The following is a 26,062-nucleotide window of genomic DNA, read 5'->3' on the forward strand; positions in this document are numbered from 1 at the left end:
GGCGACATGGCGCGCGTAGTCACTTTAAAGCCAAAATAAAAAGACATGGCGCCGCAAAACAAACGTTTGCCTTTGCAATTCAACTTTATTCATGAAATTGACGTTCGCTTTTCACCTTATCGAAAAAAGTAAGTTAGTCGTTGTTTGGACGGAGCGGGACGCTGGCACACTTTGGCGGCGTCATGGAAGACAAAAAAGCAACTTTGAGTGTTCCTTCTTACGGGCATGTCATAGCCAGCGAGAAATGGAGAGACTCGTTCCTCATCCAAAGCTTGAAGGGTAAACAAAGTGAAGGTTTACAACTACACAATCTCCGTGTACATATCATCTGTATTGTTTGCCGTCGCACGTTTTATATCGTATGATGTATTAGATGATAAAGTCTTCTGGTGTGTTTTTGCTAATACTGTATGTCTTTACATTTGGCTTGTCGCTTGTCTTGATGTTTAAAGTTGTCAAATTACGGTGACGTGCAGCAACGACCAAACTCTCAACACAGAACTAATCCCAAAGCAAAGGCACATAAACACCATAAAAGGCAGGCAACGGGGAAATGCTACATATTAAATATGATGCAATCACATAAATGCTGCAAATTCCAAAAACAGACACAAACCCCCAAAACAACTGCATGTGAGAAATGCTGCAAGTTGACAAACCATAACGGAAGTTTGCCAGGATACCACAGGCACCTAATCTGAGGGATATGTCTGTATTTGCCATTTGCAGGATTTTTCTTTTGCTTTTTGTTATCTTGCACTGTTTATGCTTTTTTGATTTGTGTCATTTTCCTGTCGCATGTGTTTCATGGTGTTTGTGCTTGATTTTGGAGAGTTTGAACATTGCTTTGTTTGACCTTGTCAGCCACTGCATAAAATGAGTCATTATAGTGTCTCTCAATCTTGACATTCCAAATTTATTTTTGCTGAAGGTGGAGGTGTGAAAGTCCTCTTCGAGAATGAGCTCGGCGTGGCAGACTTCCTCCTTCCTAACAAGAGCTCCATCCTTTACCTGTCCGAGTGTGACATCATAGTAGGCTCCGCCTACAAGAGGAAGTTGGTCCGCTACAGGAATGTGAGTTTAATAAAAAAAATTAGCTGTTGTGTTTTTACCCTCTTGAATGGGTCTCTCCTTGGTGGCTGTGAAGGCCTGCAGCAGCTTCCAGGAGCTTGTCCTGGTGGAAAACACTCGCCTGGGAGAGCAGTACTTCTCCTCTGTCCAGAAGTTTGTTGTCTTTGAGCTGGGACTGATGCTGCTGCCAGTCAGCGGCCAGACTGAGGCCTCCCAGTTCATTGTTCAAATGGTAACGACAAAGTCATGTTGATGCTGTCCAAGCTCCAGGTCCATCTTTGTCCTTTGGAGGTCACAGAAAAGGTTCTTTCTAATGCAGGTTCATGGGGATGGCAGGGACAACCCGTTCAGGAGGAGGAGCTCATCTAGGCTTTTGGATCCGCTGGTTCTGGCCCTGGTGCAGCAGGTTCCTGGGGTGGGCCGGGTCAAAGCTCTGGCTTTGCTTGAGCGCTTCTCCAGCATCCATCAGCTCTGTAACGCTGCGGTCTCAGACATGGAGACCATCGTGGGCCAGACCACCGCTCAGAACATCCACAACTTCTTCCACAAGTCCAATGGGGCTGGAAGTTGACACTAGTTAAAATTCTGGGTTCGATGTTTCAGTGCTCAGCCATTTCTTCCAACACATTTCTTCTTCTTCTATTTCTTCAAACACACACTTTTTTGTGTCACTGACTTTGAATGGGAGTGACAGAGCAGTTACTGGTCCTATCCTTATTAAGATTTGTGCTGTACAAGTCCAAAGAGGCTATTTGTGAATGAAGTTATGAAGTTATTTTGTGGACCCCCTGGCCCACCATCAGACAATAAATCAATGAGCTGATTGTCAGATACATTAGAGGTATTTTACCTGAGATGCCCCCACGACCCTAAAGAGGAACAGTGGTATAGAAGATGGATGGATGTCTAAAGTATATATCGAAGGACTTAACACTTAAATGCTTTTACCATTGTTATAAAGTATATATATATATATATATGTATGTATATATATATATAAACGGATGCACATACTGTACTGCATACATTTCATTTATTTTCTAGCATGTTACAGTGCCCCCTAGTCAGTGTTGCCAACTTGGCGACTTGTCGCTAAATCTGGTGACATCTTTTCTCTAAAGTGACTAGCGACAAATCTAGCTACTTTTTCTGCCGTCGTAGGAGAGTTTTCTGGTAGTTGGGGACCTAAAAGTGGAAGATCGTGTTGATCTGTAGTTTCTGTTCTCACTGAGCGGAGCAGTGCTGCTGAGACATCAGCTCCGCCCCAAGCAGTCACAAGCTGTCAGCTCCCGCGGCACACAGAGCATAGTAGAGGCGCGATGCCACCAGGGTGGATCTGAAACGTAAATATTTCTTAGTCTTCATTAAATTACAGTGTGTCAGAATGTGTGATTCGAGAATGATGTGTAGGCCTGTCACGATAACAAATTTTGCTGGTCGTTAACTGTGCTAAAATTTATCGACGATAATCGATAATTTCAACCTTTTTGTAAAACCATATTATCATTTGGTTTATTAAATGATCATTTTGTCATGTCACATTTGTGCCACTAGTTGACACTCAAGCATTGTGTACCTGAGGCACAGAAGCCACCGATTTGAACACTCATGGCGTCACAGACCAATCCTACTCATGGTGTCAAAAGAACTACGCACAGCAACGCAATAGGTGGATAAAAAGAGCCAAGACAGTGAGCTAAAATGCAATGTTGCTGATATCGCCCAGGCAATTCTTACTGTTGGCTTTTTGACCGTATTGAAAGGTTGCATTTCTTTTGCAATGTAGCGAGCGACACTGAACGCGCACCATTTTGTGGTGTTTCGATGCGATGTTTCGTTTAATATTTACTCCGCCGATCAAACGCCTCAGTCAGCGTTGACTGTCGGGAAGAAGGCTTTGCTTCACATCCATACTGGAACTGTGGCATCCGGCTTAGAAACGGTTACATTTGTGCCTTCATTCATAATCTTGTCTGCTTGCTAACTGCTCGCCCTCTATGTACGTCGCCCCCGCCTCCACTACTGGAACAAAGAGGCTTAATAGACTAGCTGAGAAGATGCCCGCTCTCTTCTGTGTTCATTTCAGATGGGGCCAATGTGCACAGACACGTGCAGAATGAACCCTCTTGTCATTTAGCCTGTGTACCACAGACAGACTAACAGATGGAGCAGACACGCATACACGTAAATGTCAATTTATCGAGAGCTCATAGTTACCGACATGTTTTTTTTAATCGTTCAATAAATCAATAATGATGATCCTAATGATGTGTGATAAGTTAAACAAGTAGTCCTAACTACAAGATAAGCTGGAGGCGAGTGTGGATGTAATTTTTACGCTGTTTAGACTGAGAGGCGGTGACCAAGATAAAATATTACTTCATAAAAATGAAATAATTGTGATGGCCAATTTTAAATTAACAAACTAAGAATCAAGTTAATCTGTCGTTCTAAACATAAGATGTTTTTACTAATTTTGTGTCTCTCCTACGAGGTTATGCTTTTTCCCTACAGCATCACTTACATCATATGCAAATAAACAATGACCCATCGCGCGACTTCTAGGACATCCAATACCTACTTTTCTTACTGAGGAGTTGACAAAATCACTGCAGGCCCCTCACACTCCGTGCACAAACTCCTGCCCTCAGGTAGGCCCTACAGACCACTGTACGCTAAAACTTGGCACAGAGACACTTTCTGCCCCCAGACCGTCACTCTACAACTTTGAGCATGTCAGTGTTGCCCCCCCCCCAAAATAACTTGAATGTAAAGTTCTGTTTTTTAAAATGTAAATACGGTCTTCTGTTACAAATGCCGATATTGTCCCGGTTTATCAAGGTTCTGTGTATACTACAGTAAGAGCTAATCAAGCATACTTTGCCAATAAAGCTGATTCTTATTCAACAGTGCTCCTAGTGGTCACCTGCGCAATTACAACTGCTTGTCCTCAGCGTGGCGCACGTTTCTCTTCGGTTAGAGCTGCTACAGTACGTTGTTTTGTTAAAAGTAGACATGAAACAGAGAGGGTGGATCATAAATGCCACAGCAATTAATACTAGTAAATTCATAACGCGTCGAAGTAATGGAACATTAAGTTTACTGGTTTGATACCTGCTTGAAAGGCGCGGGCTAATTGTTGGCTGATCCTTTTAACTAGCAGCCATCTTGTTAAATCGCGCTTAGCTACTAGCTAGCAAGGTAACATGTTCGTGTATTAAGTCATTAATGTGTTATTTATTGTTATTTTCACTCTCCCGCACGTATCAAGGCTAAACCAGGATCTACAACTCAACAAATCATGTCCAAATTGCTGAATTTGAAGGTAGGTAAAGGCTTGGCCCATCAAGGTTATGGGGCTACAGTAATTGGTAATTTAGTCACCTTGCTGTGTTACCTGCTGCACTTTCTAACCAAATTTGTTTAAATAAACGAGAAAATGACTTTGGTGATGTGTGTTTACACATTTCAGACGTCTTTAATGGTTACCTATAATCTTAAACATATACCCCTAGTGAGCATAAGCGGCATAGAAAATGGATGGATGATAAAGCAACAATGTTTAACTGAGTTACAATTGAGTAGCCCCTAAATAATTAACGTTGACTTACAATATCCCCTAGATTTACTCAACTGTAAATGTTTTGCTACTATAGCAGTAATCTACTTTTAATGTATGTCATAAGTTGATATAACCTAAATAAAATCGTTAAGACATTGGGCGCACTTTTAATAACTGTATTAATTGCTGTAATGTGTTAGAACCAGAAAAATAAAGGCTGATTTTTGTTATCAACTCCCTAAATATGTGCGCATGTAATGGTTTTCTAACAGTATATGATGGTGGTAATTCATGCTTTTTCAACATTACATTTGACCCGCCCCCCGCCCGGGGCAGGTTGTGGACCCATCATGCCTCTGGGCTCAGCTGGTGGGAGGCGGTGGTGGCAGCGTGGTAGCTGTTAGCAAAGAGCAGTACGAAGAGCTGTTTGCTCAGATGAATCTCTTCTACAGTGACGTCACCAGGGGCGTGTGTACAGTGACGCCCTCCACCTTGAGGGTGGGACAGGCAAGTGTCACTCATCCAGCTGAGGACAAGCTCCATGCTTGTGTGTTACAGAGGGGCTGTGTGTTCTCCTCTAAGGTCTGCGTGGTGTACTGGTCCCAGATGAAGATGTGGTGTCGGGCCCTGCTGGAGGCCATCATCTCGGACTCAGTGACTTGTCATGCTCGTTGTTACCTGGTAGACCACGGAGAGCTGCTTGTTGTCGCCTTCAGGCAGTAAGACTGAGGTCTTTATATAGTGTAATAATAATACAGGTCGCACACAAATAACTAGCTGAAGTTCTGTGAGCAAAGAAGAAATGTCCTTCAAGGTCTTCATGGAGAGTTGTTCCTCTGGTTATCCTCTTATGTGTGTGAGTAGAGTGTCTGTCTAACTGTTTTCTTGTTTGAGGATTCGGTTGGCCGAAGAGAACTTCCTCCAGCTACCTTTCTGGATGAGAAGATTCCACCTGGCCAGGATCAAGCCAACAACGCTGCATGTGTCCTTCTGTGAGAAGGCAAAGCTGGTGTAAGACACGCTGGTCCTCACAAGTACCCTGCACCACATTTTGTCTTCGTGATGGACATGTCATTTTTCTTTTGCAGCACGGCCAGTAGGTGGGACAGCTCGGCGACGTTCTACGTGTGCAACCTGATCAAAGGTTTGTCAAGGTTGATCTGTGACGTGTTCTCGTTTAACATTGATGCAAACATTTTAAAGCATCCAGTCAGACGGAGGCCATGTTGCTGGAGTACGAGTCCGATTCGACCGCCATCGAGCTCTACGTGACCATCAAGGACGTCAAGGTTTAATAATCTCTGCGCTCATTACATTTAATTTAGTGTGCACTCGCACACATGAAGAGCCTGGTGGGGTTTTTTTTCAGCAGAATGCAGTGAAAGCATGTATATTTACTCCCATCAACTTGGGGACAGTAAATCACCTCAAAGGTGACCTCTAATTTAAAGGAAAACTGCACTTTAAAAAAAGAAAAATTTGCCCATCATCCACAATCCTTATGTGAGATATGAACATGTCTTTCTCTTCTGTGTGTTATAAAGATATAAAAATAGACAGCTCATTACTGCACATAATGGGACACACGTACTGTGTGTCACCTACAATGTCTGCTATTAAAACCCCTCCAAAATCCTCCAAGGTTTTCTGGTTTTATATACATGCTGTGACCATGTGGTAACAGGTACATACATGATAACATGTAATACGTACAGTATTTCGCCGTATGTAACATTCTTTCTAGGCACATTGATTTCTCATAGCAACATAGAAACAAAAGTGCGGGCAAGTGTGTGGTGAAGCTAGCCGGCTAGTAGCTAGCCAGTGTGGTGTGCCGAAGTGACGTAGTTTGGTCAGTGTAACAATGTTAATAACAATGTCGCTGTAGCTTGGTTAATGTGAACGTCACATATGGAAATGGAGCATTGTTGCTGCTTTTTAGTCTTTTTCAGAAGGTTTTATAGGCGGAATAAGTGTTTCCCATTATGTGCAGTAATGAGCTATGTTGATGTCTCGCATGAAGATTGTGGATGATGGGCAAAATTCCCCCAAAAAAGTGCAGTTTTCCTTTAAGCTATGCTGACCAGGCTGGATTAGTCACATGTTTCAGAGTCTTATTACATTTTGTTGTTTCTTTATTTCAGATTTGTGTGAATGATGAACTCGTGGCCAGGAAGTTTGCTGTTTACAACCATGAGTCAGCTGACAGCAGTAAGCTGGACCTACAGTCTTTCAGGTTTTCAGGTGGCATCTTAACTACGCCAGCCTGCAAGCTTGCGATCAAGCCCCCAGCACAGTCCCCACTTCCTCCAGCTAATTACACAAATGTGGAAAGTCCATCTCCTCCTGCTTCTTACATTGATGTGAAAATTGCACCTCCTCAAGCTGTTACCACCAATGAGTCTCAGGTATTGTTTAATAGAACAGCTGTCACAGTTGGTTTCTTCATTCTTATCCACGCTCACTGTTGCTTCAGAGCCAAGAGTGTGAGCTTAAGACCTCAGAGGAAATCAGTGGACAGTTCCTTTACAGCCAATCAGACAGGTGAAAGCAGTGACGTGTGAATGAAGTGAGACAAAAAAGACTCGTTGTGTTAGCTGGGATTGTTGTTTCAGTGATTCGACAGAGGGTTTGGATGCCTCTCTGGCTTCTGCTCTCAACAAAAACCTCAGTCTGTTCAGGTGAGAGGTGAAATTATGGTCTCTCATCTGATTGGCTGGCTAATAATGGCAGTGTCGCTGATGACTCCACAGGTTCATGAAGTTCCTCAATCCTGGCACCAACTTCAAAGAGGCGGAGTCAAAAGTGGGTTTGATTAAAATGATTAATAAAAGTAAAGAGCATCGGTAGCTTTGTTTTTGCTGTTTTTGCAGTTGAGTCACAATCAGGACGTGACACCTGAAGATTCTAGCAGCTCCACCAAGAGCTGCATGGGAGAGGAAGTGTAAGCTGCCAGCACACTGCAAGCATCACCTCCACTCTCAGCACAACAGTACCTACTTTATTGCCCATGAAATTCAGTACACTTGAAGGGGAAAAACAACAAATACAGACCTGATCAAAATCTTAAGATCATTTTGCACATTTGGATCTTAATGAGGTTTTAAGTAGAGCTACAACATGCAAAAGCAAGAAGGGGGAGTGAGACAAAAAACATTTGGAACTTTTAATTTAAACAAAAAAAACAACAACAAAGAGGTGGTTTATCAGCTGATCAAAAGTTTAAGACCACAGGCTATAAATGCCAAAATTTTCATTTTCTGTCAGGCATTCACTGTCATGCCCTCCTGATGGCTAAAGCTAAGAAGAGTTCTATTTTTGAACGTGTTCGGATTGTCGAGCTGCATAAGCAAGGCCTCTCGCAGCATGCTATTGCCGCTGAGGTTGGGCGCAGTAGGACAGGCATTCTAATTTTTTTTGAAAGATTCTGAGCATTATGGAACAGAAAAGCCAAGTGGTAAATCACACCTGCGCTGAGCCTGAGGATCCGAATGGCTGTCCATCAAGACAGGGCGGTCTTCCACCCAAATTAAGGCCCTTACTGGTGCCGACTGCAGCGCAATAACCTTTGGGGGGGTCCATCATGGTCTGGGGTGCTTTTTCATTCAGTGGAACACTGGAGCTTCAGGTGGTGCGGGGTCGTCAAATGATGGATGCTTACGTGCAGATGTTTCAGCGGCCATCCCTCATGACTGAGGGCCCTCGTCTGTATGGTAACAGCTGGGTTTTTCAACAGGACAACGCTGCAGTTCACAATGCTCGCTTGACCAAGGACTTCTCCAGGGAGAATAACATCACTCTTTTGGACCATCCTGTATGTTCCCCTCATTTAAATTCCATAGAGAACATTTGGGGATGGATGGCAAGGGAAGTTTATACAAATGGCCATCAGTTCCAGACAGTTGATGCCCTTCATGAAGCCATCTTCACCACTTGGAGCAATGTTCCCACTAGCCTCCTGGGAACACTTGCATCAAGCATGCCCAAACCAATTTTTGAAGTGAATAACAAGAACGGTGGAGCTACTCATTACTGAATCCTACTGAGAAAATACTTTGTTCTGGTTTGGAGAGTTTTTTGTTATTTTTTTTTTTGTGATGATTTTAAAGTTTTGATCAGCTGATAAACAGCCTATTTCAGTTTGTTTTCAATAAATTACTTTTTCAAAGTGATTTTTGTCTCACTCCCCCTTCTTGCTTTTGTATATTGTAGCGCATACTTAAAACCTCATTAAGATCCATCCATCCATCCAGTTTCTATACCGCTTCTCCTCTTTATGGTCGCGGGCTCATTAAGATCCAAATGTGCAAAATGCAAATTCTTGCAATTTTTCAACTGGTCTTAGGATCTTGATCAGGAGTGTACATAAAATAGTGCACGGTGGACTCAATAACACTGAGAAAAATTGTGGAAATATGTGTGTGTGTGTGTGTTTGTTTCAGCGAGCCACTTCCAGACCAGTCAGGTGTGATGAAGACCAGCAACAACTGGGCATGCTCGAGGTGTGACCATCCTCCATAGTCTGTTCAGCTTAAGCAGTATCTCCGCTGATAATGTGAAAATGTCTTGTTCTGATGAGCCATCTTCAAATATACAAATAATTCCACCTCACTGGACGTCAATTTATACATTACTGTCATTTCATTTCTGACTGTTGCATGTAGACTTTTGGAGTGGTTGAATCCACAGCCTTTCAAGCTCCATTCAGACGATGACCAGGTAGGCCTTTTTTATTTGAAGAGTCACAAGCACAAGTTTTACTGTAGTTTTTTAAATATTATTATATTATATTATTATAATATTAAACAATGACTTATGCAAGGATTTTAATTGTGTGCTGTACATGGAGGTGAATGTTTTTTTGGGGGGTTAGGTGGGTCATGGCTGTCCTCAGATACTTTCTCATGCTCCCAAGAGAAGTGACATTCTGGTACACTCAGGCCTGCCAGTGGAGCCATGTACAGGCCTGGATGACGCCCCCATCACTGACAGCCTGCGCAAGGTAGACGAGGACCTGCCATTGGTTTTCACTCAAATGCATCTCCAATGCTGCTAATGACTGAGGCCCTTTAGACATTTAGACACACATGTAAGTACCTGTGCGTGTGTGTGTGTCCACTCAGTTTTACACTTTTTTTTTCCAGTTGTTGCGGACGAAGCAGTTTTGCCTGTTTCCTGCTGACCTTATCAGCTGGCCTGCTGTGGCTCAAGGAAACAACACAGTCATCATCTCCCACGCTGGCGACCGGCCTAGAAGTTACCTGGCCCCCCTCCTCACTCACGTGCTGCTCAGCAGCACCACCTTGACCACCTCGTCCTCCAGAACAGGAGTGAGCGCATCATCACAGACACACACCACAAGACTCGTCTTTGTTGAAACACTCAAGCTTTGCAAGACAAGAAGACCACAAGCTTATTGTGTGGGCACATGTACTTCACATCTGTCATGTTGTTCAAAGCTGTTATTGTTTGCACATGCAGCCAGTAGCAGTTCTCCTGTGTCCTGGATGGGAGAAAGTCCAGTTGGTGTGCGACTTAATAGAGGAGTGCAAGGTTTCCCAGAGTCTCAATCCAACCAGCATACTGCTGGGCACAGGCAAAAACGAAGCTAAAGACGTCAAAATTCCAAAAAACTGTAAGCTAGTTGAAGATGATGATTGAAACACTACGATAAAGCCTGACTGGATTGACCAAGTTTATTTATTTGCAGGCCTGCTGTTAGTGACCACTCCTTTCAGCCTTGTCCGTCTGCTGTTATGTCATTGCTTCCTTTTCCTGCGTATAGGCCACTTGGTGTTGGATGAGGCAGACAGGCTTTTCACTCTCGCTCCAGAACAGGTGACACACTGAGTTATGTTTTTTTACTAGCATGGTGTTGGTCCATTTTCCTTGGACACAATGAAACAAGCTTATAAATGAAATTGAAGGTGTTCTTTTTTAGCCTACCTTACACAAACATCTTTCTACAGATAATACAGAAAGTCTAATACCATGGAAATGCTGCTTTGTTCGGTTTGTAGTGTTTAATAGTGTGAAACAATGCCAAAATCAGTGTTAATGTAAACACGGTTGTCCTCCTGTCAGATGGAGACCATTTTGCAGCATTTTCAGATGGTGAAGTCGCGCCAGGAAATGGCCTTGCGTCCGCAGCAGCTTGTTGCTGTGGCGAAGCGTTGGACGAGTCACATGGAGGGTATGTTGGCAAACTACATGCCCTACCCCTGCATCACCATAACCACTCCCGAAGAAGCAGCACTCTACGGAAATGTGCAGCAGGTTAGTTGTCTACATGTCCGACTTAGTCCATTGACAGGGAATTGGATGAGGAGTACGGTAATAGCTTTTCTTCAATGCAGTTATTCTTTGGCAATGTGATCATCATGTGTGGCTTGTCACAGGCTGTCCTCATGACCTTGGAGAGCAACAAGGTCTCAGTACTGTTGGGTGCGTTAGATTTTAGCCCTGACATTGGTCAGAAGACTCTCATCATCACCAACTCCGCTGAGGAAGTTGAAGATGTTTTTAAGGTGACCAGTAAGACACACTGCCGGTCTACATCAGCACTCATGATCAGTTGACACTACAAAATGTTTTTATCCACCAGGCTGTGTGCAGTAAATCGGCATTCTGTCTAAAGTCTCACGAGGGTTTAGCGCACAAATTTGACTTTGTGGTCCAACAGTGGAGCAAAAACATCGGGCCCGGCACTCATGTCATTCTAGGTGAATCACACAGCATTCACAACAATGTCGCTCTTTCACTTTGCTCTGATGCCATTTCTCTTTGACCTGTAGTCTCTACCAGTGACTGTTTAAGGTGTTTGGGGGTCACAGATGCCACTTGTGTCGTCCACTTTGACTTCCCAAGTTCACCTAAACTGTTTGGATGCCGACTGCTCTGTATGAGAAGCAACTTCAGAAACCTCACAGAACCAGTAAGACCAGGATGTGTTCTGGCTCCACTGGGTCTGGATCTAATTAGATTTTTTCCTCTTAGGACTCAACAGTGACAGGCTCCAAAGTCATCAGGTCCTTGCTGATGGTATCTGAGAGGAACGCCCGCCATGTTGGCGCTCTTGTACGCTTTCTCAGACGAACGAATGCTCTTTTGCCCCCTGAGCTGCTATCCTTTGCCAAGAGTGCAGATGTGGCACGGGAGGAGCAGAAGACAGAGCAGCCACTCTGTCACTTCTTGAAAACCTTTGGAGTGTGCAGGTTCAAGTCTTTCTGCCTTCTTGGAATCATTATGTTGTCATATGATGTCAGTGTATTGTCTTAACCACCTCTGTAGGGCCAGCACTGTGTGTCCAGACCGCCACAGGCTTCTTCCTCAGCTGGATAAGTCTGATCTTCCTGCTTCTGGTGTCATAGAGGTTAATTTATCACTCTTCACACCAGCATTTATTACCATTAAGTTGTTTTTTTTTTTTTTAAATCCACAAATTTCAGCTATTCCGTTCTATAAAGCTGACTTAGCTGCTGACTTTCATCTTTTTGATATGATTGATGACCAGATGACTGCTTTTGTGCGTATTTCGATACCTGCAGGTGTTGCCTCTCTACGTCAAGACAGCGTCAGTCTTTTATGGACGTATGATCAGGAAAGAAGATGGTGCCTTTGATAGCATGGCGGTTGACATGGCCTCTTACTATGCTGACAAGGAACCTTGTCCTCAGGAAGTGCTGGAAGGAGGCTTGTATGCGGTGCAGGAGAATGACCTTTACCACAGGTCAGGAAAGCTTGGTTCAGGTCCTCCTCCCTCCCTTACACGATTGGACTCTTCATCATGATAGTAAGCAGAGGGCCTCCTCCTGCAGGGTGAAGGTCCTAGCTGTCCCAGACACGAATGGCCGGCTGTTTTATAGAGTCCTTGTTCGATTTATTGATGTTGGTAAAGAGGAAGAAGTTAAATCCCACCAGATCCTACAGCTACCAGAGAAGTTCCACTCCCTCCCCAGCCAGGCAGTGGAGATGATTGTCTGCCAGGTGAAGCCGGGCGACGCAGAGACCGACTGGCATCCCAAGGTACCTGAGTCTGTCTTCCCACTCTTTAACCTCAATTGGTCTTCTCTGTCCTCCCTCTCGAGTATCGGGGTGTCCAAACTTTTTTCAGCAAGGGGCCCATACAGAAAAATGTAACGATGCTGGTGACTACATACTACTTACATAAAGTACATATTTCACTTGTATTTTGTAAGCTTAATTTGATGTTCTCTAAACGTTTGAATGCACATGTTCAGCTGTTCAGTGTTTCACTACTTTTTGCATAATTTGCTGTTCTGTAACAAAGAGCTAAACAGAGAAATCCATAACAGGTTTTTGATCTATGAAAGGACCAATACATTTCCTTTTTCAATTAAAATTGGTACTTAAGAAGTCCTCTGAATCATGCTGTTCACATTTTGACATCATGAGACCAAGACAACATTTGACCAATAGTACAGACAGGATGTACTCAGAAGTGGCCACTTATCTTAGGGTGTGACAGAGTGTCATCAGCAGGTTGCAACAGAGATACAGAGGCTGGAAGTCTTGTGTGAAAATTCAATATATGTCACATGTTGTAAATTTTGCAGTTTAGCTCCTTGTTAGAGAACAGCAAGTTGTGCAAAAAGTATTGAAATATTGGAGTGTTGGGCATGTGCATTAAAAAGTTTAGAGAGCCAAATTAAGTTCACATATACAGGTTACAGTGCATTTACGTTCATTCTGAAATTTTACACCGGAAGCCAAAGATCAGTCAAAGACTTAACTTTATGTAAGTGGTGTATGCTAAGGCATCTGAGCCACACATCGACATCTTTGGTTTATGTTATAGGTGGCAAAGCAAATTAGTGTAAAATCTAATAATATACAGAATCTCATTAGTAATGTGTTAATTTTATTAAAAATGGCTCTGGGCTGTACTTTGGGCACCCTTGCTCTGGTAGTTTCCGAGTCTCCCTGCCAGCAGCACTGACTAAAAGTTAGAAATGAACATGCCCAAGCACTGATTGTTGTTGTTGTTTCAGGTAAAGTTCATGTCAGAAGTACAGTTGTTTGCATGTCAACATGCAAATATGTCTTTTTTTTTTTTTTTTTTTTTAAACACAGAAATATTGAGCGTTGGCATCATAGACACTACAACCTCAAGTGGTCATGACACCAAAAGTTTTTTGGGGAAAAAAAAATAAAGTACTCACTTAATATAACATTTTTATCATACTGCTGTCATAGATAAAGAACTATGAAAGGAGTGAAATGAAGTGATGATTTTTTTTAAGTGATATTTTTTACAGCGGAAAAAGCAAGATTAACATGTGTTTTGGTGTCATGAGCACTTAAAGTAAAGCTGTCTTTATTGATTCGTAACATTTTTAGGTGACCAGAGCCATCAGCCAGAAGATCCAAGGTGTCCAGCACCGGGCCAGAGCCGTCTTCAGTGTGGGAAACACTGTCTTTGTTGATCTTATGGTACGTTTACCACATATCTTTTACTGACTAAATATACCTAATTTGAACAGGGAGACGAACATAAAATCATCTTGTGTTTTCTTGAGGTTCGCGAGACTCGCGTACCCGGAATGAAAACAGTGATCACTGAGTACAATGTTCCTACACTGATTTTGAACACGGGCATGGGAGAACGAAACACAGATCATCTAAACCTTTTGAAGGAGCTGTGTCAGGAAATAGGTACCCCCTGCAGCAGTGAGGCTCACACGTCCTGGTAAGGGACCTTGTAAGGAGTATCAGGATCCAACTGAGTGATTGTACAGTATGGCCGTTGATGTTTTTTTGCCTCACATTAGGAACAAAGCTGTGGAGACAGTTGTCATGGTCAAAAACCTTGATTGTGCAGCATCACCAGAGCCCCCTGAGTCCATCCCGCAGCCTTCAGTTTGTGATATTCGCGATGTAGACAAGAAGACGGACATCCACACTTCTGATCTGAAGTTGCTCGGACTCGCTTTCTTTCACAGTATAAAAATGCACATGAAATCAAGTAAGCTAAACTGATACTTTTTGGCTTTGACTCAGCAGTGGAACAGAGAGTGGACTTGACTCCAGTACACACCAAGCGCCTCATCTTAACCACTACAGAGATGGCAAGTCGTTCATGTTGACTTTTTAGATGTGGCTGAAAGTGTGGGCAGCAGGCTATGCTTATGCTAATTAAGAAGTTAAAGTGTAAAGTAGTTCTAAACCTACGTCCGCTCTGTCAAGTAAAAAATTGTAGCCTTGACCTTAAGCAACCTTACACTTGATGTTCAAGTTAAACAAGTTGGTGGTCTGTGTCTGAGAATGATGTGTGGTTCAAACATCTTCAGGTGTTCCTTCTTGTGATGACCAAAACAATCAGCAGATCGTCAGTTGTCATGGAGATGATAACCATTCTACAAAAAAGTACACTGCGCCGAAACGTCACTCGTCCATATTTGTCATAGACGAGATTTGATACATCCCTCTTTGACACTGTGTCTCAGTCTCCACCCTCAGATTCTGTGGTACCAGACGTCTGACTCTGTAACCGTGACGCTGAAGCTGAGGAACCCGCAGAGTCAGCGCTGTGATTTCCATGCTGACTGTGTCATGTACAGGTCTGTCAGGACAAAGTCCACGTTCTTTGCTGGCTTAGTTCACACATCACTCAGCAGTCAGTGGAGCTTTTTGGGCCGAGCGCTTTACACTGGAGGCAGCGGCTACATGTTTAGCAGCACTAACGTTTGTCTGAAAGGAGAGCGAGTGTCACCAGCACTGGGCACACATGCTTCTCTTTACTAAAAATAGTACCCCAAAGGGGCAGAGGGTGTCCAAACATTTTTCACAGAGGGCCACATACAGAAAAATTTGACTTTTATCAACTTTGTGTTTTACCTGTTTATTAAACATGGCAAACCCAATCCACTGTAATTTCAGTAGACAAACTGATTTTTGCGTCTACAAGGAAGAGTGTGGTCGTTTTCATGAATCATGATCATGAATCATGATCTTATTGATCTCACAATCATATGAATAACGTTTCATCTGGAATGCAGGTTAACTTATGCAAAGCAGCTGAATATATTTAAGACAGTCACGTTTCAGCTTTGTGTTAAAACAAATAAATATTAGTATATTAATGCTTTCATATCTTGCAACATTACAACTTTTTTTGAAGCCCTTTTTTGTCTTATCAGTGTGGCCCTAATTTAAATTTTATCTTAAGAATATGAACAGACCATTAAAAAAAAAAATAGGTGTAGGCTGTAAATGGCTCTCATGTCACACTTTGGACACCCCTGCCCTGGGCTGTACATTGGATTACTTTATGAGCAGATAATAGGTTACAGTTTAATTTTAGCTAACAGTCTCCTTTGAGCTTACATGATTGGAATGTGAACATTTTTCCTGCATAAACCATTGGAGGGTACATTGTGGCTGTCTACAACCATGCATTTGTAGTAAAGGTAAAATTGACAACATACCAGACCTTGTTTAGCTACCATTTTATAAAGAATTTGTGTTTCCGTTCACATTTGTTAAGGTTGTACCTCCAAATGTTTGACTGTTTAGCCTCTCTACATCTTAGGCGTGTAATGAAATGTTTATTATAAAAAATTCTTTAGCCTCACATGATTATTACACTAACTGAAAGCTAACATTTAATCTTTCATTCATGCTGCTGGCTTGCGGCATGTGACAATGTCATTGTTAGACAGGGCGTGCCATGACTTATTCTGTTGTCTGAATGGCAACAGGTGGATACACAGGTTAATTATGTACCTTCTAGTGGAAGAGCATTTCATTGCAGCACACCTGATGTTCTCTCACAGCACAGTGGTTTGGAATCACTACACTACATGTCACCACAGTAACAACTTTGTTCAGTCCAAACAAATACAAGTTGTGATTGTCGTGCAAATGATTGAAAAGTGTCTGTGTGTTCAGTGGCAGTGTGAACGGTTGCAGCTACAGAGCCTATCTGGACCTCCACGCCAACGTGACGGCTGAGCGTTGCTGCTGGGAGCTCAAGTCCAACGAACCCGTCCTCAAACTGGTCAAACAAGACAAGGGCTACTGGCCAAAACTGCTCAAGAGCAAGGTGCCGGGTTATTCTCAACTGTCGCAATGCTTTCAAAGCACCATAAGCTTTACCTTTTGTTTGTTTGTTTTCTCCACAGAACATTTTTGTGAGTTACGACATGGAGCACTTGGAGGAGGAAAACGATGAGACACCACATAGTAAGAACCAGAAAGCTTTGGCTTTGTCACTAACGTTTACAGTCTCTAGCTGCCATTAAGACCAAGCAGTACCTTTTTTGGCATTTCTATTGTCAATATCAGACTATTTGGTAGCCTCTCATTATTTCCAGTGACATTTTGACATAAAGTATTAGTACAGTCGTCCCTCGTATATAGCAGTTAATTCGTTCCAGACCTGACAACGATATATATATATATATAAAAATATGTTTTTTAACATTAGAGCCTTGTAGACATGAAACAACACCTATAGTAGACTCTAGATGGCCGCTAGTTAACAAACTTATCTAAGAAGGGTTTCAAACAGAGTGGGGAAGGACAAAGAGTGAAAGGTAGGGTAATGTAATAAGGGTGAATGTCTCATCCATGTAACATTACTAGGGATGTCAATCTCTTTGTGATAGACGATTCGAATCTAGACACACACACACACGGGATTCAAAAACGATATATTTTTAAAATGGTAAGGATTCGGTGCAGTGTACAAACGATACGATTCGATTCTACGGTTAGTGTTTGTTGATATAGACATTAATCCTAGATTATAAAATAAAGATGCTAATTATATGGCATTCTTATAGTATTTTCAGGCAGTATCCCCAAGCATACTGTAAGGCACTAGCAAAAATAGTCAACAAAATAACATGTCAAATGTATTCATTGTTTAAACACAGACCAGACCAAAAAAAGACTTGCTGAATGATGGCTCAATATTTTCACATCCAATATTTTTTATCTATAATTTTATACCTGTTACATTTGGAACATTTAAGTTTTAACATGTCTTAATGTTGATAGAAATGGAAGTGGAGCCACCAAACTAAGTTTTGTTGTATACTGTGTGCAATGACAATAAACATTGATCTACTGTATCTATCTATATAAAATATAACAATGAAAAAACAGAAATCTTAACCTTCAGTCCAATCAATAATACAAAATAAATAAATAGTGCAAAGCCCCTTTAAATAATGACACATCTCTTCAAAAGTGGCAAAAATGTGTCCAAGCCCAGTTAAGTAAATAGAACTATTTGTCACATGAGTGCAATGAAAATGCTATTAGTTTGGAAAAGTAAACAATCCCATACTCGGAGAGTGCAACATTTCAGACTGCGCATAGTGTTTTCAATACTCCAGGTAAGTAACAAAGGTGCAACATTTCAAAGTAAACAAGTTACAAAGCAAAAAAGGTACCATACTTGCCTCTGTTGGTCTGGCTGGTCAAGTTTTGCACCCTTCTTGTAAAATCCAAGACGTTCCAAACTTTAGGTTTGTTTTGCTGATGTGATGAAAATCTTGTGCGGTGACTAGCTAGCTAGCACGCCTGCTACTAGTTACATCCATTCTCTTATTCAGTCACGGCAAGCTATGGAGCATGAGCGACAATCCTTTCGCCAGCAACCCAGGCTCTTGCTTGACACTGTCGTCCGATTGCTTCTCTCGCGATACATGGTGCATGACTCGACAATCGATTAATCTAAACATTTATGGCTGATTCTTATCGATGCAGGAGGCTGCTACCGGGGCAGCCGACTTGTTGTTGACCGCATCAGTTTATCATTCACAACATTGCTGCTGCCTAGTGGCAAGAATACTACATATCACTTGCATTTCAATATGTTTTGACAAATAATAGAGTATACCAGAGTATACCATGAAACAGCGATAATTAATACATTTCTGAAAAAAACGCAATATAACGAAGGAGCAGTAACCAAACCGCGATATTGTGAGGGACAACTGTAATAGATTGCAGTCACACCGCTTAAACCTACAAGTCTAAGGAGCATGCTGATTTCCCCAGCTGTGATTTGCCATGTGACCAGATGTCAGCACAATGGGTATGCTTCTTTCATTTGATCACTTTGTTCTTCAGATGATTTCTTTGTGGGGGAAACAGGAGAAGACGTCTACTCTGTCAGCTTAGACAGCAGCACTGACTCTGACTGAATCTGTGCTCTGCCACACGTCATTGGTCATCATAGAATACTCCTAATGGACTTACACACTGAAACACATGTGACACACTCATGACATACATTTGTTGATACAGTGGGGGAAATAATTATTTGATCCTCCACATTATTTGAAGTCTTAGCTCCTTTCAAAGACATGACAGTCAATTTTTTATGGTAGGTTTATTAAAATTAATAGATACAGTAGGGAAAATAAGTAGTTGATTCCCTGCTGATTTTTTTTTGTTTACCTCCTCGCTAAGACTCAGGAATCAAGATGCTTCACAGATGCTCAAAAGGGTTTAGGTCTGGACACATCAGTCTTTCTCATACATTCATTTATTTGTGGTGACCCTCTATAAATACATTTGGATCGCCACAAATAAGTCTGGCACTACCCGTTTGCCTTTGCTCATGAACACAAAACGCACCTGGTCTGCCAGAGAATAAGAAGAGGGTGCAGGAGGGCAAACTTATCTTTGTTGCTATATTTCATAAGTAATCACACCCCTCTAGATATTCTTTCTCTAAAAAGCGACTGGCTAAGTCACAGGCGGTTCCATCTTTCCTGTTTGTGACATTAACAAAAACAACAAAAACACCTGACATTCACGAGTAGGCCTGTCACGATAACAAATTTTGCAAAACGATAATTGTCCTACAAATTATTGCAGATGAACTACATTATTGTCAACATTATTTTGAGACAATTTTTCATTAATGTGATAATATATGGCATAATATGAGTACACCGTATCAAAAACAAACTTTCATTTCTCAAGTAATTAACGTGGTCATTGGAATGTCAAGCGCTTTTAAATAAAATACACTAGGTTCCCAACTTACGAACATCCGACTAGCGAACATTCGCGGATACGAACACAAGCCGACTGGTCTATATTTTATTTTATTTTGACTTGTAGTCGCTCAATCAGTATTTATACTGCTACTGTACATGCTTGACCAGTAGAGGGCACTGTGACACTGCTAATGGGACCAACAGAGGAAGAGTTAGACGCTGGGGAGATAAAGCTAAATGGAAAGCTAAATTGTTCAACCCGGACAGAGCGTGTGATTAAAGTTTATGAAGAGTTAATAGGCCTGCTTAATTCTACACCACCCACAGAACACTACCTCTTTTAGAAGAGTCTAACGACGACGACGATTTGTCCTTTTTTTCAATAACTCCTCCAACTCCACCACAACTACGTATGCTCGACCACTCCTCTTCAAAGGTAAATAACATTTATCATTATGTATTATTATATAATTTTTATTCTTGTTTTTTCATTAATTATCCTTGTTTAATATTACTACTGCATCCAAACTCATATTTACCTACATATGCATATATGTATATACGTACATGTAGTACCTATATAATTGGTAATATTACCTTTTCCCCTACTTAAGAACAATTCGACATAAGAACGGTCGTCTGGAACCAATTGTGTTCGTAAGTTGGGGACCTAGTGTACATTTAAACAAAAACGACAGAAAATCCCAAATAAAAATGGATTCTGTCTCTTTTAGCAAAAATTGCACTAAAATAAAAATCACAATATTTCAAATTTTGAATCGGTGTCACTTTCGTCATTGCCTGAATATTGACCAAAAAATGGAGAAATAACCAGTAAATACTAAATAAGTTCACATTGTGTGTCAAAGCAGACATCAGCTCATTTTCATATATACAGAGGTATAAAAAAGTGCTTGACCCCTTCCTAATTTGTTATTTTTTTGTGTGTTTGTCACACTTAAATGTTTCAGATCATCAAACAAATTAAAATATTAGTCAGTGACAACACAACTGAACACAAAATTGAGTTTTTAAATGACACTTTTTTATTATTAAGGGAGAAAAAAATCCAACTCTACATACCCTGTGTGAAAAAGCGATTGCCCCCTAAACCTAATAACTGCTTGGGCCACCCTAAGCAGCAACAACTGCAATCAAGTGATTGCGATAACTTGTAGTGAGTCTCTTACAGCGCTGTAGAGGAATTTTGGCCCACTCATCTTTGCAGAATTGTTGTAATTCAGCCACATTGGAGGGTTTTCAAGCATGAACTGCCTTTTTGAGGTCATGCCACAGCATCTCAATGGGATTCAGGTCAGGACTTTGACTAGGCCACTCCAAAGTCTTAATTTTGTTTTTCTTCAGCCATTCAGAGGTGGACTTGCTGGTGTGTTTTGGATCATTGTCCTGCTGCAGAACCCAAGTTGGTTTCAGCAGAAATTATTGCCCCGACCAGTATTTTCCCCACGTCTTGGGGATCATCAAGATGTTTTCAGGCAAAATTGAGACGAGCCTTAATGTTATTTTTGTTCAGCAGTGATTTTTGTCTTGGAAGTCTGCCATGCAGGCTGTTTTTACCCATTGTCTGTCTTATGGTGGAGTCATGAACACTGACCTTAACTGAGACAAGTGAGGTGTGCAGTTCTTTGGATGTTGTTGTGGGGTCTTTTGTGGCTCTTGGATGAGTTGTCTCTGCGCTTTGGGGGTAATTTTGATTGGCCGGCCACTCCTGGGAAGGTTCACCATTGTTCCATGTTATTGCCATTTGTGGATAATGCCTCTCACTGTGGTTTGCTGGAGTCCCAAAGCTTTAGAAATGGCTTTGTAACCTTTGTCAGATGGATAGACGTAAATTACTTTTTCTCATTTGTTCCTGAATTTCTTTAGATCTCGGCATGATGTCTAGCTTTTGAGGATCTTTTGGTCTACTTCACTTTGTCAGACAGGTCCTATTTAAGTGATTTCTTGAGAACAGGTGTGGCAGTAATCAGGCTTGGATGTGGCTAGAGAAATTGAACTCAGGTGTGTTATGTTTTAACGGGGGGAATTACTTTTAAATAGGGCCATGTAGAATTGGATTTTTTTTCTCTCTTAATAAAAAGTTTCATTTAAAAACTGCATTTTGTGTTCAGTTGTGTCATTTAAGTGGGACAAACATTCAAAAAAATAGGTGTGCCCTGAGTATTACATCATTTTCACTCAGTTATCCATTCCCATCTGGATGCAACTATTTACTAATCCGGTACAGTGTGGATGCGACTTTTTTTACAACATGCCAAAAAAAAAAAAAAACGTTCCGTCTGGACAGGGCCTAAGATAGTTACCCAAGTGCCTCTTGCAGCCATGGCTGTCGTCCTTACTTACTTACGTGCTTATTTCACACGCAACTTGCGCCAAGTCAGCGGCCATCCTAAAACGCTTGGTTACATTAAAGCGATAGTTTGGATTTTTTGACATGAAGTTGTATCACATCCCCATTAGCAGTGTAGTCCATCAACAGTGACTTACCCCCCACTTGGTCCCGTGATCCCAGTTCTGGTCAGATTTGGGTGATGAGAAACGTAGTTCCGGGTAGTTATACTTAAGTAAAGAATTTGGTTTCTTAAAATGATATGTGTTCAAAAGAGTAATACATTTGCGTGACAAAAATGCCTCCTTGAAAAAAAAATCGGACCTCACAAATCGCTCGGCTTTACTTTCTCTGATGTCGTGTTAGTGCATTTAGCTGCTGTCCATTGTTGTGTATGTGATTAAGATGGCTGCAACACTCGCATCTTCGTCCGCTGTGAACACATACGTAAAAAAGATGGCTGACACGCTCGCAGCGGATATATCTTCATCACATACAGTAATGGTCCACAACCTTTTTGGACCCACGGCCCGGCTCGTGTTCACGCAAATCTCCGCGGACCGGGGTGGTGGTGGTGGTGGGGGTCGTATAGCGACGTAATTTATCTCATTTAGTATGTATTGTGTAAAACTAAGACAGGAACAACATCAAATTAAAAGCACAAAGTGAATACAGACCCTCCATCCACCACTAAGCTTGGAGTTTGTTTTTCAGAGAGAATATTATAGCGCCGCTGCTTGATGTGTGTGGTAACAGGCAGTGTGCTAGCATGAATTAACTTGAAGCTGTGCACAGAACAGATATACACATTAGCACTCGATAACGTCATCATACTTTACCTTTATGCATTCCAACAGAGTATCAGCATTTGGGAGCAAATATGAAGTGAAAAAAAACAATAAATTACAGTGTAGTTGACCATCTGTGCAGAGTGGGAGAAGGCTAGCGCACGTACAATGGTGCGTTTGAGGACCGTCAAACAAAGTGGGACACTCGCAACAAACAACATAAACATGAAAAAACTTCGAACTATATTATTTTTTATATTTCCAAAATTGCTATACATTTACTTAAAATTGTATTTAGTTATTTACAAATGTATTTTTTTGTGTGTGTGTGTATCTTTTTTATCATTGCACCTGAAAGGTTTCCTCTGCCCAGTTCGGCCCCGCCCACGGACCGGTACTGGGCCCCAGCCCGGTGGTTGGTGACCCCTGACAGTACATACAGTACATATCAATGGACAGCAGATAGCGTGCATTAATATGACGTCAGAGAAAGTAAAGTCGAGCGATTTGTGAGGTCTGATTTTTTTTTCCGAGGAGGCATCATTACCCTTACATCCTTACAACCATCCTTAGCCCACCAGGTGAAATCTTGCATGGAGCTCTAGAGCGAGGCTGATGGATTGTTGTTTTCTACCATTTATGAATTACTGCACTAATAGTGGTCTCATTCTCACCAAGCTTCCTGCTGGTGGTCTTGTAGCCCATTCTAGTCTTGTGCAGGTCTACACTCTTGTCCCAGAGGTCCTTTGACAGGTCTTTGGTCTTGCCCATGATGGTGGAAAGGTTTAAATGGAAGAGTGTGTTTCCGTAAGAGGTGTCTGGTATTTATCCACTTTACAAGTTGACATTCGGAGTACTTTCCTATATAGACAGGATTAATTTGTGTGTTTCATGGACATATAATCGGTCTGTGGTGTTCAAAATGCTTGCTGGATGATGATCAATTACTTATTTCCCTCACTCTAATAAGTTTGAACATTTGTAAGGGGGTAAACAAAATCAAAATCAAAATCAGCAAGGGGTGAAATATTTATTTTCCCACTGTATGTGCAGTATCATCTGTGGAAGGCGCTGAAATGTCAAGTTGCCAAGAAACAGCCTCGAAACCTTCAGTATTTGGAGAGTATCTGTAGATACGAGTGGACCCTGGTGACCAACTACATGAAACGTCTGACCTCTGTGCTTGCCAAAAAGGGTTTCTCCACTAAGTCACGTTTTGTATTGTGGATCAGACACTTTTACTCAAATACAAATTACTTTATAATCTTTTATTTAATTGGTTCTTTACGTTGATAGTCTCTTGCTGCTTAAACAAACCTACCATAAAAGTTATGTACTTCATGTCATGTATAATCTACAAAAATTTAAACGCAACTTTTGTTTTTGCTCCCATTGTTGGGGGGTGGGGCTGATACAGTCCGTATCAGGGTATCTATGGGGTCTTAAAACAGTCTAAAATCAAATTATTTGAATTGAAGGCCTTAAAATGTCTATAATCTTATATAATGTTATAAATACAATTACAAAACATCTTCAAAATGTCTAAATGTGACTTGTCAAACATATGCGTAAACTTCAGGCTAACTACAAAACTAAAGTACCTGTGCTGCACATCCAGCTAGTGTGCTGTGTGTGCGTGACGCAGGCCTCTGATTTTCCTGTTTTTTTTTTCTACTTTTGTGCCAGTATGGAAGTGAAATGGATCTTAAATTGTATTCATTATGGTCTTAAAAAGTCTCTTACATTTTAGTTATTGAAACCTGCACAGACCCTCAGTATCTGGTGTGACCACCATTTCCCTCACATACCTTATACGCTGATGCAGGAATTGTGGATAGATCCTTGCAACGTGGGGCTATGCTATCATGCTGCAACCATGACGAGATCCTGAGGCCCATTGTGGTGCCATTCATCCATGACCATCACTTCATGATGCAGCATGATAATGCACAGTCCAGTGTTGCAAGGATCTGTACACTATTCCAGTACAGATAGGACTTTTGTGTACATAGAAATAGTTTTTGATCTTTGAGTTCAGCTTACAAAAAATAGGAGCAAAAACAAGTTTTATTTTTTGTTGAGTATACAGTTTTTGTAAGGGGGCTTCTTCAATTTTCTTTTTAAATTGCTTTATTTTTGGCATACAATTAATGCTAAAACTAAACATTTTTCTTCATCACTTTTAAGTCAATATTATTTGACATGACCAGACATTTCAAGCAAATGTTTTTGACTGCTGATTTCAAAAGTTATAACTTTTATGCCACATACAAATCAATAGATAGTTGTTATTGGAATGTGTTTGAGAGGCAGTGATTTATGTTTGTATGATGCCTTACGGACACCTCCCTGGTGAAGTGTTCGGGGCATGCCCAGCCGGGAGAAGGCCCCAGGGCAGACCTAGGACACGCTGGAAGGATTATGTCTCAGCTGGCCTGAGAACACCTTGGGGTCCTCCTGGTGGAGCTAGAAGACGTGGCCGGGGACCCGGATAAGAGGAAGAAAATGGCATGGAATTATTTGTTTGTATTCCATTCTCTGGTTTAAAACACAATTTACTGAAGAATTTATTTAGTCATTTCTTGTCATTTGACTCTTATCAATGAATGTAGTTAATATTACGATGCTTCCATGAATGTTGTGGTCACATATGACTGTCTTGAGTTCATTGTTATTATTCGCTGTTTGTTTTTTGCTTGCTGATGCTTTTCCATATGATCCATTATGGAACATAAATGTGGAAAAAACTCTTGGTGTTAACTCTCTTTTTTCTAGTACTTGGTACATTTGTTTAAGCGCATGGACCTGTCTAGAATGTGGACACACCAATATGTCCACTATGGGGCGCTGTGGATCCGCTCTGTTGGTGGACGACATGGAGCGGTAACACTGTGGTCCTGTTACACCTGTATAGAGGATCCTTTTCCTGTTGTTGCTGCTGTCCCACAAAGGACCTTTTGTTAGCATATTTGCAGTAGGTCCTTAAATATGCGCCTACAAGGATCTTTGACTTGTGTGCCTTAAAGTACTCCCGGGGGTACTAGTAGCCCCATTTGATAACCAATGATGTAGAGGATTTGACAAGTGTGTTGCTTTCAGGTAATAAATAAATAAATAAAACGTTAACAAAAATTCTCGTTTGCATCATGCAATTATTTCTAATTGAATGTAATTTTTTTTTGTCTTTTGCTTAAATGTAGTTAAGTTTATCCAAGTCTTGACCAGCAGGAACGCCCGCTTGCTGACGTCACTGCTGGGCTGTTTTACGGTGCTTTCATGCACATCGGGAATCTTCCAAGAACATTAGCTA

General features: G+C 41.5%; 2 protein-coding genes across 2 annotated transcripts; both read left to right on the forward strand.

Annotated features, from left to right (window-relative positions):
- Positions 1 to 20: 20 nt before the first annotated feature.
- Positions 21 to 3,925, forward strand: faap24 (FA core complex associated protein 24). Its single transcript, XM_054776622.1, has 4 exons — positions 21 to 279; positions 932 to 1,074; positions 1,148 to 1,303; positions 1,391 to 3,925. Exons 1-4 carry the CDS (start codon positions 183 to 185, stop codon positions 1,640 to 1,642), a joined length of 648 nt encoding a protein of 215 aa, XP_054632597.1. The 5' UTR covers positions 21 to 182; the 3' UTR covers positions 1,643 to 3,925.
- Positions 3,926 to 4,086: 161 nt separating this feature from the next.
- tdrd12 (tudor domain containing 12) lies at positions 4,087 to 25,867 on the forward strand. The gene is made up of 34 exons (XM_054776617.1): positions 4,087 to 4,396; positions 4,970 to 5,140; positions 5,216 to 5,352; positions 5,528 to 5,644; positions 5,722 to 5,777; positions 5,837 to 5,922; positions 6,778 to 7,041; positions 7,110 to 7,177; positions 7,249 to 7,314; positions 7,387 to 7,438; positions 7,507 to 7,577; positions 9,076 to 9,135; positions 9,298 to 9,352; positions 9,507 to 9,635; positions 9,778 to 9,963; positions 10,115 to 10,268; positions 10,344 to 10,471; positions 10,718 to 10,909; positions 11,032 to 11,160; positions 11,238 to 11,355; positions 11,428 to 11,567; positions 11,630 to 11,847; positions 11,924 to 12,005; positions 12,181 to 12,362; positions 12,451 to 12,658; positions 13,994 to 14,086; positions 14,173 to 14,342; positions 14,425 to 14,571; positions 14,657 to 14,721; positions 14,944 to 15,019; positions 15,100 to 15,213; positions 16,544 to 16,697; positions 16,777 to 16,837; positions 18,737 to 25,867. The coding sequence occupies exons 1-34, from the start codon at positions 4,373 to 4,375 to the stop codon at positions 18,808 to 18,810; spliced, it is 4,047 nt and encodes a 1,348-aa protein (XP_054632592.1). The 5' UTR covers positions 4,087 to 4,372; the 3' UTR covers positions 18,811 to 25,867.
- The last annotated feature ends 195 nt before the right edge of the window (positions 25,868 to 26,062 follow it).

The sequence above is a fragment of the Dunckerocampus dactyliophorus genome, chromosome 5 (assembly GCF_027744805.1).
Source record: "Dunckerocampus dactyliophorus isolate RoL2022-P2 chromosome 5, RoL_Ddac_1.1, whole genome shotgun sequence".
In the NCBI taxonomy this organism is placed as follows: Eukaryota; Metazoa; Chordata; class Actinopteri; order Syngnathiformes; family Syngnathidae; genus Dunckerocampus; species Dunckerocampus dactyliophorus.

Coding starts and splice junctions, on each gene's coding strand:
- faap24 (XM_054776622.1), top strand. CDS start 183: ATGGAAGACAAAAAAGCAACTTTGAGTGTTCCTTCTTACGGGCATGTC. Junction 280..931: donor CCTCATCCAAAGCTTGAAGG/GTAAACAAAGTG, acceptor TTTTTGCTGAAG/GTGGAGGTGTGAAAGTCCTC. Junction 1,075..1,147: donor AGTTGGTCCGCTACAGGAAT/GTGAGTTTAATA, acceptor GTGGCTGTGAAG/GCCTGCAGCAGCTTCCAGGA.
- tdrd12 (XM_054776617.1), top strand. CDS start 4,373: ATGTCCAAATTGCTGAATTTGAAG. Junction 7,178..7,248: donor CTTTACAGCCAATCAGACAG/GTGAAAGCAGTG, acceptor TTGTTGTTTCAG/TGATTCGACAGAGGGTTTGG. Junction 15,020..15,099: donor GATAACCATTCTACAAAAAA/GTACACTGCGCC, acceptor ACTGTGTCTCAG/TCTCCACCCTCAGATTCTGT.